Source organism: Orycteropus afer, unplaced genomic scaffold (assembly GCF_000298275.1).
Source record: "Orycteropus afer afer isolate SDZICR_OR568_19922 unplaced genomic scaffold, OryAfe1.0 scaffold00100, whole genome shotgun sequence".
Taxonomy (NCBI): domain Eukaryota; kingdom Metazoa; phylum Chordata; class Mammalia; order Tubulidentata; family Orycteropodidae; genus Orycteropus; species Orycteropus afer.
The window spans coordinates 1,914,530-1,928,226 of NW_006921687.1; the positions used below are offsets into that span (position 1 = coordinate 1,914,530).

Sequence of the window (13,697 nt, forward strand, 5' to 3'; positions counted from 1 at the left end):
TGCATCCTTTCCTTCAAGGCTCAGGGGTCCAAGATTATCTTCTGTGTCTTTATTTATTGGTTTCCCTTTTCTTTGTTGAAGAGGGTCTGTGCAATCCTTCTGCCTAGTCCGCCATCTTGCCCCGCCCTATTAATAAGTAATATTATTTTTGAACATTGTGACAATCACGAACACATACTTAATAATCCAATGTAATACTGATGATTTTAATTAACTCAAGTTATCATTATTACTTAAAAGAACATTAAGTGCCAAATATTGACTCCTAAGTCTTATTTTTTCCTGTAAGTCTTATTTACATGATACCATAAAATAAAACACCTGCAAATATATGTGTATTTGTGTGTGTGTGTGTATTATTAAGATTCAATATCTTCCAATGTATAACTTTGAATTATAATGTTGTTGTTGTTATGTGCCGAGTTGGCCCCGACTCATAGCGACCCCTCCTTGGGTTGCTGAGGCAGTATCACTAGGGAAGTAGATTGCCCAACCTTCCTTCCAAGGAGTGGCTGGTGGGTTTGAACCGTGCCCAACCTTCCTTCCAAGGAGTGGCTGGTGGGTTTGAACCGCCAGCCTTCTGGTTAGCAGTCAAGTGCCTTAGGCACTATGCTACCAGAGCTCCTGAATTATAATGTAGTCATGCCTATATAAAAATAAAAATATCCTTGGTTCAATAACAAATGATCCAACTGGTTCTAATGAACGCAATGCCATAGTCTTCAGTGTTTTTACAGGCTATTGAGCTGTCTCTGTTTTATGGAGCCACACTGAATTCCTAACTATGAAGATTAAAAATGGATACAAATTCTTTGTAGTTTCTCCCATCAGGGATGCAACAACAACGCACTGCTGTCGAGTGGGATCCGACTCATAGTGACTCCTCCTTGGGTTTCCAAGGTGGTATCACTAAGGAAGTAGATTGCCCAACCTTCTTTCCAGGGAGTGGTTGGTGGTTTGAACTGCCAGCCTTCTGATTAGCAGTCAAATGCCTTAGGCACTCCCTACCCCTTGAATCTGGTCTGGTCCTTTGATATGCTTTGACTGGTCCTTTGATATTCAAAGGAAATGACATGTGACATCTATGACTTTTAAGAGCTGCCCTCAGGAATCCTTACTACTTTCTCTCTTATTCTCTTGGACTAATTTTTCTACCATATGAAAAAGCCTGAAATGAAAGTCTACATAGAAAGAAAGGCCCGGCCATCCTACTTGTTCCAGCCATCCCAGCTGAGTTTCCACACTTGTGAGTGAGGCTCTGTTAACCATCCATCCCCAACTGATCTGACATCTGGTTCCCTTCTGACCACAAGAAGAAATAGTCCCACTTATTCCTATATTATGCAAAAGATCAGAATCATTTCCTAGTCAACCACAGAATCATGAGAAATAATATATCCTTTTTAAACCACTAAATTTTGGGGTGGTTTCTTATGTAGAATTTGACAACTAACACAGAAGTTAGTACCTAGAAATGAGATGCCATTGTACTAAAATAAATTATTTATCATTGACTTTGAGACTCAATGAAAGATAGAAACTGGGAAAAATGGTGAGGAATTGGCTAACAAAGGCTGGTAGAATGTTGGACAAAAATTTATGGATCTGAGTCAGATGCTGTAATGTTTTGAGACTTTTGAAAACTTTAGGAGGGGGCAACTGTATGTGCATGTGGGAGGAATGTAAATAATCTATGTTGTTGTTGTTGTTATGTGCCGTCGAGTTGGCCCCGACTCATAGCGACCCCTCCTTGGGTTTCCGAGGCAGTATCACTACAGAAGTAGGATTGCCCAACCTTCCTTCCGAGGAGTGGCTGGTGGGTTTGAACCGCCAGCCTTCTGGTTAGCAGTCAAGTGCTTTAGCCACCAGAGATTTAAAATGGCCACAAATGCCTTTAACCCTTCCCATCAAGAAGTGGAGTCTCATTCATCTTCCTTGGACTCTGGAATGTCCCTTTAACTTGCTAAAATCAATAGAGTTTGACAAGAGAGATGTTACATGATTTCTGAGCCTTGGAGACCTTACAGATTTCACTCTTTGCACTTGGAATATTTCTGTGCCATGTGCAGAAACCTGGGATGAAAGGCAATGTGGAAAGAGAAGTCCAGTTATCTCACCTATTCTTGCCATCCTAGCTAGAATCCTAGGTCCTGATCAGCCAGGTTCGGCCACGCTACCAACAGACTGCAGCCACCAAAGTGAGCCCAGGCAAGACCAGCAAAAGAACTGTCCAGGCAATTGTGCAGAATACTGCATCACTGATGCTATAATCCAGTAAGTTTTGGGTGTAGTGAGAGCTGCATGTCCTTAGCCACGGTGGAAAGAGTATAAAGAGGGTACAGAAGCTGAAAAAATTCATCATATGAAAGGAGAACAAGTATAAAGCACAGGCCTTACAAAGCCTGGAAGTAGTAGCATAACCTTCTCATAAATAAAGCACATATTTAGAACTAAGAAATTCCCAGTAGTCAAAAGTATAAATGACCTGGTCCAATCTCTGCTTTGCCACTTAGGCTGCTGCATGAACTCAAAAAAGTAACTTGAATTCTCTAAGCCTAACTTCTTTGTCTGTAAAACGAGGTTTTTACTAAAATTAATGAGATAATATAGTCAAACCTTATGTTCTCCATAAATAGTTGTTGTTGTTGTTGTTATGTGCTGTTGAGTCGGACCTGACTCATAGTGACCCCTCCTTGGGTTGCCAAGGCAGTATCACTATGGAAGTAGATTGCCCAACCTTCCTTCCGAGGAGTGGCTGGTGGGTTTGAACCGCCAGACTTCTGGTTAGCAGTCAAGTGCCTTAGGAACTGTGCTACTAGAACTCCTCCATAAATGGTAGTGGTAGATAAAAAGAAGCACTAAGAACTCTCTTCACTCTGTTCTACAGGTTTGCATTTTATTTTCTTATTAATATTTGAAAATTACTTATGATTTTATTTGTTTTATGTATTTATTTTCTTCTACTAGAATCTAACTTCCTTGAGGACTGGGACACCATCTTTTTTGTTGTTATTTGTTTGTTTCAGTGTCCACAATATAGGATACTGCTCAGTAAATTGTGAACTTGAATGAAATTCCCATATTGATACATAGGTAGAAAGCCACATACAGAACAGCTCTCAATAACTTCACTTTTATTCTTCATCTTTTCTCTCTGCATTTTCTCCTTTGATAATGACATGGCTTTTTCCTGTCACCTCTATTCTCTATTCTCCAAACATCTTAATTTCCATCTCAAGCTTTGACTTGCTCCAATCCCATATTTCCAGCTTCCTGTAGAACAAAGCCCCTTTATTTTACTGCTAGTTGCTCAAGCTTACAATGCCCAAAGCTTAATTCACATTTCTGTGCCCCACCAAAATTCCCCAGTATTCTCCTTTGTGAGAACAATCCTACATTCTAGCTAAACTGAGTTATGTCCTGTTTTAGAGACTTGTCCTACTCTTTCATCCTTTGTTCAACTGATTCCTCTTTCTCAAATGCCCTTTTCTTCTGCTTTTTGGTACTCAAATTCTCCTCATATTTAGCTCTGTCCTCTTCATAAAATGTTGCCTGATTGCCATACATAGAAGAAACTTCTTTCTTCTTAACTTCAGTCACACCAAATCTGTACTTCTCTTTAAAATCTTATATTTTATACTTTGTGTCATATTTATTCACCTTGCTATCCTGTCTCCCTCTGAATTTTCATCTTCTTTATGGCATAATCTGTCTGTGGTTCAGTTTTATATGTCCCACATACCCAAGCATGCAGTAAATATTCAATAACTGAATACTGGAGAATAATTGTCTATTATCCTGAAAGTACATTTTAGGGATACAAAAGAATAGCAAGAAACAACTGGACTGGAATTAGAATTAGGGAAATTTGGAATCACTTCACCTGAACTGAAGAGAAAGTATCTTAAGAAGGAGAAAGTGATCAATTCTATCAAAGGCTGCTGATAGATGAAATAAAAGTGAAGACTGGGAATTGAACACAGGGTATAGCAACATGTCATTCATTGACTGTTTTGACAAAGGCAGTTCCAGTAAAACAGTGGAGGTTTATGCAGAAAAAGGATATCTTAGAGAGTGGAGAGAGAAATTAGAAGAACAGACATAAACAATTCTTTTGAGAAATTTGATTTTAAGGAAGAGAGAAATCATCAAGTGAAGTGAAGAGAAGGAAGAGAAATTTTGTCTGTTTTTCCTTAAGATGAAAAGAATAACAACATGTTTGTTTGATGATATGAAAGATTATGAAAAGAACAAATGTTTAATGACACAAGACAAAGAGGAGAGAAAGGCTGGAGTCCAGTGAAATGCTAGAGGAGTTCATTGTAGGAATATAAGCAGGTCGTCCATCATAACAGAAGAGAATGTCAAAGTTACATAGCACCTGGGACAGAGGTAGTTGATTTGTTGACTGATCTAGTAGATAATCAAATTTTGGATATGGTAAATTTCATATATATAAAATTTTATTGTGGTAATATATATATAAGGAGCTCTGGTAGCATAGTCCCTAAGTCATTTGACTGCTAACCAGAAGGCTGGCTGTTCAAACCCACCAGCCACTCCTTGGAAGGAAGGTTGGGCAATGTACTTCTGTAGTGAAACCGCCTCAGAAACCCAAGGAGGGGTCGCTATGAGTCAGGTCCGACTCGATGGCACATAGCAATAACAATAATAACAATATTCCATTGCATGTTTAGACAGCATTTTTTTTATGTATGTGATGGCTTTTGTAATTGTTTTACAACACATTAGTGGTCCTACGTTTTCAGATTGAGGGCCTAAAGAAAATAATCAGGGTCCTTCCTGTTCAGCCCTGTTTTCATTTTATAGAAGCAAGTCCCAGAAATATGAAGAAACTTTTCTGCATCATTTAATAGTAGAAGTGTTCAGAAAGGACTTCCCTTGCATCAACATTTTTCAAGCTGACTTTTGATTCCTTAGAAAATGTGCCAGCTGCCTGGAGATGTACTTGTTGTAGCCTTAGGATATAAGTGCTGCCTCAATATCCTTTCTGGATAATGAATGGGCCCATGGGGCCATGTTTGCCTTGTTGTCCAGCATGCCTTGCTGTGGTGCAGTCCCTGAGTTTATGGTATATAGGCAATCTACTTCTGTAGTGATACCACCTCGGAAACCCAAGGAGGAGTTGCTGTGAGTTGGATCTGCCTGGCATTGAGTTTGGTTTTGGTTTTTTTGGTTGTTGTTAATTGCCATCAAGTTGATTTCTGACTCAGTGACCCCATGTAACAGAATAGAACTACCCAAATGGTGTTCTATGCTGTAATCTTTGGAGCAGATTGCTAGATCTTTCTACCATGGAGCTATTGGGAGGGTTTGGATCACTAACCTTTTGGTTAGTAGTAGCATTGAACTCTTGAGCCAACGTGGCTCCTTTTGTGGTAAATACAGGCTCTGTTTTCTCACCTCATTCCTGTTAGGCTATTCTGCAGGACTTTTTCCATGGATTTGTAAGTTATTTTGCACCAAAAGCATGAGTGGCAGGAATGAGCTTCCTAGTGCTAGGTATACAGTTTTCCCATAATAAAAACCCAGTTGCCTTCAAGTCAACTTTGACTCATGGCCACCCTATGTGTCTCAGTGTAGAACTGTATTCCACAGGGTTTCAAGTGGCTGATTTTTCAGAGAGAGATTGCTAGGCCTTTCTTCTGAGGCATCTCTGGGTGGACTTGAACTTCTAATTTTGAGGTAGCAACCAAGCCCATCTAAGAGGGCAACCAAAACCAAACTCACTGCTGTCAAGTCAGATCCGACTCAATGACCCCTGCGAGGCAGTATCACTATGGGTAGCAGATTGCCCAGTCTTCCTTCCAAGGAGTGACTGGTGGGTTTGAACCTCCAGTCTTCTGGTTAGCAGTCAAATGCCTTAGGCACTATACTACCAGAGCTCCTATCTAAGAAGGACTCCTAGTTTCAACAAGAAGGAATTTATTGGCTCAAGTAATTGATAAGGCCTCCCTTTTCTGTCCTGATTTTCTCTTTTTCTTTATTCTCAGCCATGACTAAATTAGCATTTGCACCACTCAGAGACTACACTCAGGGACTCTGAGGAATGTAAAATAAGCTTTTGAATTTGACAGGAAGGCTTAGATAAGATTTCAGGGAGGAGTTGGTTGGGTGAGGGCTTTTTAGTTTGAGGAAACTACATAAGGAAGGCACAGAAGAATTAAAAGACCCTGGAAATCTTCTCAGAAGGAAGGTTGGGCAATCTACTTCCATAGTGATACCACCTCAGAAACCCAAGGAAGGGTCGCTGTGAGTCAAATCCAACTCAACGGCAATGCGTTTCGTTTTTGGTTTTGGATATCTTCTGGTTATAAAAAGACTAGTATAACAGGAAATAAAAGGAGGAATTATCAAAGTGGTTTTATAATTCATATCCATACATGGAAGCTCTGGTGGCGTACAGCCTAAAGCATTTGACTGCTAACCAGAAGGCTGGTGGTTCAAATCCACCAGCCACTCCTCAGAAGGAAGGTTGGAGAGTCTACTTTTGTAGTGATACCACCTCAGAAACCCAGGGAGGCGTCATTATGAGTCAGATCTGACTTGAAGACAGTGAATTTGGTTTTGGTTTGGTATCCATACATAGCTCGTATGAGAAAGAAATAGGGAAATTGGTGAGGTGTCTTACGTTCCTTATCGTCTTATTTTCCTCAGTCTTACTGACTTATCAAATACTGGCCTCAAAATCTTTGTATGGGAGCTCTGGTGGCATAGTGCCCAAGGCATTTGACTATTAACCAGAAGGCTGCCTCTTCAAACCCACCAGCCACTCCTCGGAAGGAAGGTTGGGCAGTCTACTTCCATAGTGATACTGCCTTGGAAACCCAAGGAGGGGTTGCTATGAGTCGGACCCTACTCGAGGGCAGTGAGTTTGGTGTGGTTTTGGAATCTTTGTATAAATTAATACAACTCAGGTAGAAACATTCCATTTTAATATCCTCCCCAGAGCACAGTATTCTATATGTTCTCTCTTTCCTCCATGCATTCACCTCTCAGGTATTCATTTGATACATAGGGTGGTACAAACAGTTCACACTGGACTTAAATAAAACCACTGCAGAAGAAAGGCCTGGCAATCTGCTTCTGTTAAGGAGACAGCCAACTAATCCCTTTGAGACAGTTCTACTCACTAACACATTGTGTCACTATGAGTCAGAATTGCCAGGAGAGCAACAGGTTTGGTTTTTTTTTTTTGGTATGTGAAAACATGTTTGTTTTTATTGTTTTTGAAGAGATACACAGCAATTTTAATGATCTATTAGTGGCAAAGAATGTTTATTCTTACTATCTAAGCTTAAATCCTGAACTAGAAAATAATTTAAATATGTTGAAGAGATTGGTTTGGGGATGATGGGATATAATGTGATTAATAATTATTTTCAAAATTTAAGGAGTCCCTTCTCTTAAGAATTAGAAAAGATAACTTCCAGAAGTTTGTCTTCTGTCAACAGCTTTTTTACTAAATAGGCTTGAGTACAATAATAACCAGTTTGTAATATATTGGAATATTTCAGATTAAAGCTTTGCATATTGAGCATTATAGATAATATAATTTCAGGCATTTTGGAATGTACTCAACAATATTAATTGCAATAAATGTGATTGGAATTCTATCATAACTGGAGAAGGCTGGAGGTTCAAACCCACCAGTCACTCCTTGGGAGGAAGGTTGGGCAATCTACTTCTGTAGTGATACTGCCTTGGAAACCCAAGGAGGGGTCACTATGAGTGGGGTCTAACTTGAGGGCACATAACAACAACATTGATAAATTCACAAGATATATCCTGCCTTAACCAACCTTTTTTCCCTGTGCTAAAAAAGATAATATTTACTTATGTAAATCTATAGCATGTGTCCTTCTCACAACTTGAAAAGAAAAATTAAACATATAATGAATGCATTATGGATATGTAACTCGTTGTTGTTGTTATATGCCGTCGAGTCAAACCTGACTCATAGCGACCCCTCCTTGGGTTTCCGAGACAGTAACACTACAGAAGTAGGATTGCCCAACCTTCCTTCCGAGGAGTGGCTGGTGGGTTTGAACCGCCAGCCGTCTGGTTAGCAGGCAAGTGTCTTAGCCACTATGCTACCAGAGCTCCCTGTAACTCATTGGAAAAAAATAAAAATAGTAAGGTAATTTAATTTTTAATTTTTATTTTTATTTGATCTATTCAATGTTCTTTCATTTATGAAATGCTTAGGAGAAAAACAACCTGGTGTTATTTTAAATTACCCTCAAATTTTTTAAACTCAAGTAATTTGCAATAATTGAATTATTTGAAAACTATTTGAACTAAGAGAGTGCTATATTTCAATATTATTTTAAAGTTCAATGAACATTGCTGACTTACAGGTTTTTTTAAATTTATTAGAATCTACTTTTTAGACTGATAAAACCCCAATTTTTAATTATTAGTGTAGTTAATATTTCTAAATAAACAGTGAAATTTACTTCTTCTTTCAGGCCCTTTTTTCTTCCTTTTACCTTATTTTTTTTTTCCCCTTTGTATATAATCAGTGTTCTTGAAATGGAATGTAAAGTAGGAAAGAATATTTGCTAATGTATCTTATGAAAAATCTCGAGACTTGTGTACCCTAACCGTCTGAAAATATTGGAAGTTATAATGAGAAGCAGAAGAGAGAGGACTTACACAGGACCTAACTTATGCCTCTTACATCAGTTATTCCAGTTCTATTAAACTGGCAATAACTCACAATATGCCATCAATTGAAGGCAATACAGCTGTTTCAAAACAAGTAACATATGAATCATATGGGTGATGATTAACTTCCTTTTCTCTTAAAGAAAAGATGGCCATAAGTATGCATTAGTAGTATATCCTAGAATATATAGGAGGTTGTACCTCAGTTTTGTGGTAAAAACTGATGAGACATGTAGCAGGTTGCCCTTGGTTCTGCTTGTAGATAATTCCAAGACAACCAGACTCTTCTCTAAATAGTAACATAGACTGCTTTTTTGAAGATCATTGATAAAACCCCCCCCCAAAAAAAAAAAAACCAAACTCACTGCCATCGAGTCAGATCCAAGTCACAGTGACCCCTCCTTGGGTTTCCAAGGTGGTATCACTATGGGAGTAGATTGCCCAACCTACCTTCTGAGGAGTGGCTGGTGGGTTTGAATGGCCAGCCTTCTGGTTAGCAGTCAGATGTCTCAGGCATTATTGATAGTGTCCTAAAAAAATTAAAAAAAAAAAAAATTGCCATTGAGTCAATTAGAAGAACATTAGAGTTTTCATTGGCTGCAGTCTTAAGGAAGGAGGAGATTGCCAGGTCTTTCTTCTGTAGATCACTAGGCTTTCTTTCTGAGATGATGGTTGAATTTGAACTGTCATCGTTTTGGTTATTAGCTGATCACAAACCATTTGTACCACACAGGGACCTTTGATAACATGCTACTAAAGCTTAATTGATGTCATTCTTTACATTAAAAAAAAGTCAAACCCAAATGATTTTTTTACATGGCATTTTCTGAGAGGCAAAGTTATCTTTAAGGTTTATGTCATCTGAACTCGGAATTAATTCCTTAGCAACATAGTGACTATTCCTGTTCCTTAGTGGTAGGAAGAACTGTGATCGGATCTTCTATTAAGATGTTGAAATACTTCAATCACTATTGGTCAATAGTCCCTTGACCCCTCTGCTGCTGTTCTGTTGCCTCCACTCTCTAGCCTCTCTACCACCAAAACCAAAAAAAAAAAAAAAAACCAAACTCACTGCTGTCAAGTCGATTAGACTCATAGTGACCACTCTTATGGTTTCTGAAGCAGTATCACTATGGAAGTAGATTGCCAACCTTCCTTCTGAGGAGTGGCAGGTGGGTTTGAACCTCCAGCCTTCTGGTTAGCAGTCAAATGCCCAGGATATCTTAAATCTCCTTAAGTTCCAGCAAAGGGCCAAAACCTACAATCTTTGGGGCCTTTAGGTCCTTCAGCCTAATATTTTAAATATAACCCTTGGGTACACCTTTTCTGAATAATATCTTTGGAACTCTAACTCGACATATTTTCTCAAGTGCTGTTAATATTATTATACAATTTTGAGGCAAATGATTACTATTGATGTTTTGGATTAATCATAAAGCACTGTGGTAGCATTTTCATCTTTATTTCAGGTCTTTGTGGCTAAGTGAAATTTTTAATGAGCTATCAGAAAGTTTGGGAACTCTGGTGGCATAGTGCCTAAGATATTTGGCTGCTAGCCAGAAGGAAGACTGCACAATCTACTTCTGTAGAGATACCACCTCAGAAACCAAAGGAAGTATTGCTGTGAATTGGAACTGACTTGTCGGCAGTGAGTTTGGTTTTTTTGGATCAGGAAGTTATATGTTGTGATATTGATACTTACAAGAGGGAAAAATATGAAAGATCATGTTTGTTCTGAAATTTCTGATGCTTTGAAAAATTAAATGAGTTTTCTTGTTTATTAGGAGTGGAAAAACCTACCTTCAAGTCCAAAACCAAACTCACTGCTATGGAGTCAGATCCAACTCTTAGCAACTCCTCCTTGGGTTTCTGAGATATTATCCCTACAAAAGTAGATTGTCCAGTCTTCCTTCTGAGGAGGAACACACACACACACAAAGATAATAAACACTACTTTACCAAGCATGATGTCTTTTTCCAGGGAGTGGTCCTTCCTGATAACATGTCTAAAGTACATGAGATAAGGTGTCACTATCCTGATGCCATGTCATCTTCTTCATGTATTTCAGCTTGTCTGATTATTTGCTCAGCATACAGATTGATGACTATGGTGAAAAGATATAACCCTGACACACACACTAAAAGATAATAATAATAATAATAATAATAATAATAATAATAATAAAAAGGATAATAGCATTATTTTTCATACACAGAACCTGACCTACTCATAATAATTTTCCCTGATCCTTCATATTCTCAAACTGTGATAGATGCCCCTGTTCAGCTCCTGCATCAACACATATTTGTTTATCTCCACAAACCCCATTGTGTTGTAATTATCCAGTTGTTCCTACATCTTATTCCTCTGTATACTCCCTTAATGCCCAGGATAGTGCCTGGCATATAGCAGACAATATTCCTCCTTGAATGAGAGAGAGAAAACACTAAAAGAGTGCTTTCCACTAAACACAATATGTGTTGTTACTTAGCAGCAATCTCCTCAGGCATGCAAGACACTCTAGTGGTGAACGTAGGCCAGCCTTTTCTCCTGTTGAATAGGGCTAAGAATTGGAAAGCTGTAGAGGATGTGCTGAGGTCATGGGTTCAGAAGCAACATGGGTGTCCTCTCACCACTGTGACTTCTGGTATTATACCACCCTTCAGCTTTCTCCCTACTCCTTAAATGAGTACCCTGGTGCAAAAACGGCAAGGAAGCCACATCTTCTGACCTCCTCTAACCCTACAAGAGGAAGACAGGATTACCAGCAGTAACCCAAGGCCTATTCCTACAAGGCCAGACATGCTGCCTCCCTCCAGCCCTTTCACCAACTGTTCTTCCCAAAGCACCCACCACCTCTCTCCTGCGTTCAATAATTCGCTGCAGTGGCCACACAGAGCTCATAGATTATGAGGTTTATTAGGGAAGCACCAGGCCACAATTCAAGTTCAGGAAGAACGCTGTCTCTCTCCCAGCCCACTGTCCCTCAGCCAGCAGTCTCTCACAGTCTCTTTCCCAGTAGTGCTGGTCCCTCAGTGTCTCACTCAGCAATGCATGTCTCTTGTGTCTCTTTCCCAGCAACGCGTGTCTCAGAAGCCCGTGTCTCTTTCAGGGGCACGTCTTCCTCAACCAGCAGTCAGAGAGAGTTCTGCCTCTAGGATGCCTCCTTTTGAGCCCGGCAGGGTGGTCAAACTAGCCAATCATAGCATCAGAACTCTAAGCACCTGAGAGAAAGTGGGCACCTCCCAGAACATTGTTTTGTGCCACTCCCAACAGAAATACTCCAGGTGGACAACTTCAGCAATCAGGAGCTCCTCAGTTGCTCATAGAAAATCCCACCTTGGAGTTTACAAAGACTTATGGGTAGAAAAGCCACACTAAGTAATTTACTACACTGCACCTGGCTTCTACAATATGCTCTAGGACAAAATGTTTCTATAACCAATTACATTGAAAATGTCATATGCAATAGAAATCTCTTGGAGATTCATTATGCATTGTTCCTTACCAAAAGTCCTGAAAGAGTCCCATGGGAAATACATGAAGTTAGCTTTGTTTACAAATAAATGAATGTTAAATCAGCATTCCACAAATTGTATTTGACCATGTTATTGTTGTTAGGTGTCATCAAGTTGCTTCCAATTCATAGTGACCCTATGCACAGTAGAACAAAATACTGCCACGTCCTACATCATCCTCAAAATTGTTGCTATGTTGGAGCCCACTGTTGCAGCCACTGTGTCAGTCCATTTCATTGAGGGTTTCCCTCTTTTTCACTGACCCTTTTCTGTACCAAGCATGACGTCCTTTTCCAGGGACTGGCCTTTCCTGATAACATGTCCAATGTACATAAGATACGGTCTCACCATCCTGATGCCATGTCATCTTCTTCATATATTCTGCCTTTTCTGATTATTTGCTCAGCATACAGATTGATAAGTATGGTGAAAAAATATAACCCTGACACACTCCTTTCCTGATTTTCAACTACACAGCATTCCCTTGTTCTTTTTGAAAAAAATGCCTCTTAGTTTTAGGCAAGTTACATAATATTTCATCCTCTCTGTATCTCAGTTTCTTTATGTATAAAATACAATAATAATTCCTTTTCTTAGGTTATTGTGAGGATTAAGTGAAATACCATAGTTAGTACATCCAGTTCATGGACGAAACACAATGCACTAGCATAGAATTGGATCCAATTCATAGCAATCCCTGAGGAAGCATCACTACGGAAGTAGATTGCTCAACCTTCCTTCCGAGGAGTGGCTGGTGGGTTTGAACCACCAGCCTTCTGACTAGCAGTCAAGTGCTTTAGGCACTATGCCACCAGAGCTCCCAGTTCAGAGACCAGCACTTATTAAATACTAAAAGTATGTGAATTTCTTACCCTTCTTTCAGATCCCTTCACACCCTGTCTTTATTTTTCTCATGGCTCTTTTAAGCTAACAAGATTATTTTCTTTAAACCAGTATTTACCAGAGAAAATAATTTCTTTAAGTGCCAACAGTCATTGTTTTTGTGTTTTTCTGTCTGGCATAGGTGGGAAACATCTTTTGGAGGCCTGATTTTTTCTAACCAGTTTATTCACATAAAGACCACTTTTTCATCCTCTTCAGTCTACGGATTTGGTGAACATGAACATCCATCTTTTAAGCATACTATGAATTATGTGAAATATGGAATGTTTTCCAGAGATCAAGCACCAGTGGTAATGTGTGAATATAGATTTTTAATATTAAAAATCTGTTTTAATAAAAGAAAAAGAGACCATTAATGGTAAGAATGATTTTCTATAAATTTACTCTCTGAAATCATTTTGGTTTCAATGTAATCAATCATAAAGGCAAGTCTAAAAGATTTATATTCTCTCATGACTTTTTTTTTTTCACCAGTTTACCTTTTACTCTCATTAGCTATTGAGAAAGGTATTGATTTTCTTATTTCTTTTTCAGCAATCTCTTTGCTGGTGTAGAGGAATACTTTTTTTTTTTTTTGCATTTCA

At 38.9% G+C, this 13,697-nt stretch overlaps 1 protein-coding gene across 1 annotated transcript in view; it reads left to right on the top strand.

Moving 5' to 3' along the window:
* LOC103198973 (sucrase-isomaltase, intestinal-like) overlaps positions 1-13,697 on the top strand; it is a 169,557-nt gene that overhangs the window by 14,867 nt on the left and 140,993 nt on the right. The window contains exon 5 of the mRNA XM_042781290.1: positions 13,235-13,403. Within this exon, the coding sequence (XP_042637224.1) occupies positions 13,235-13,403 (169 nt within the window). The remainder of the gene's footprint in view (positions 1-13,234; positions 13,404-13,697) is intronic.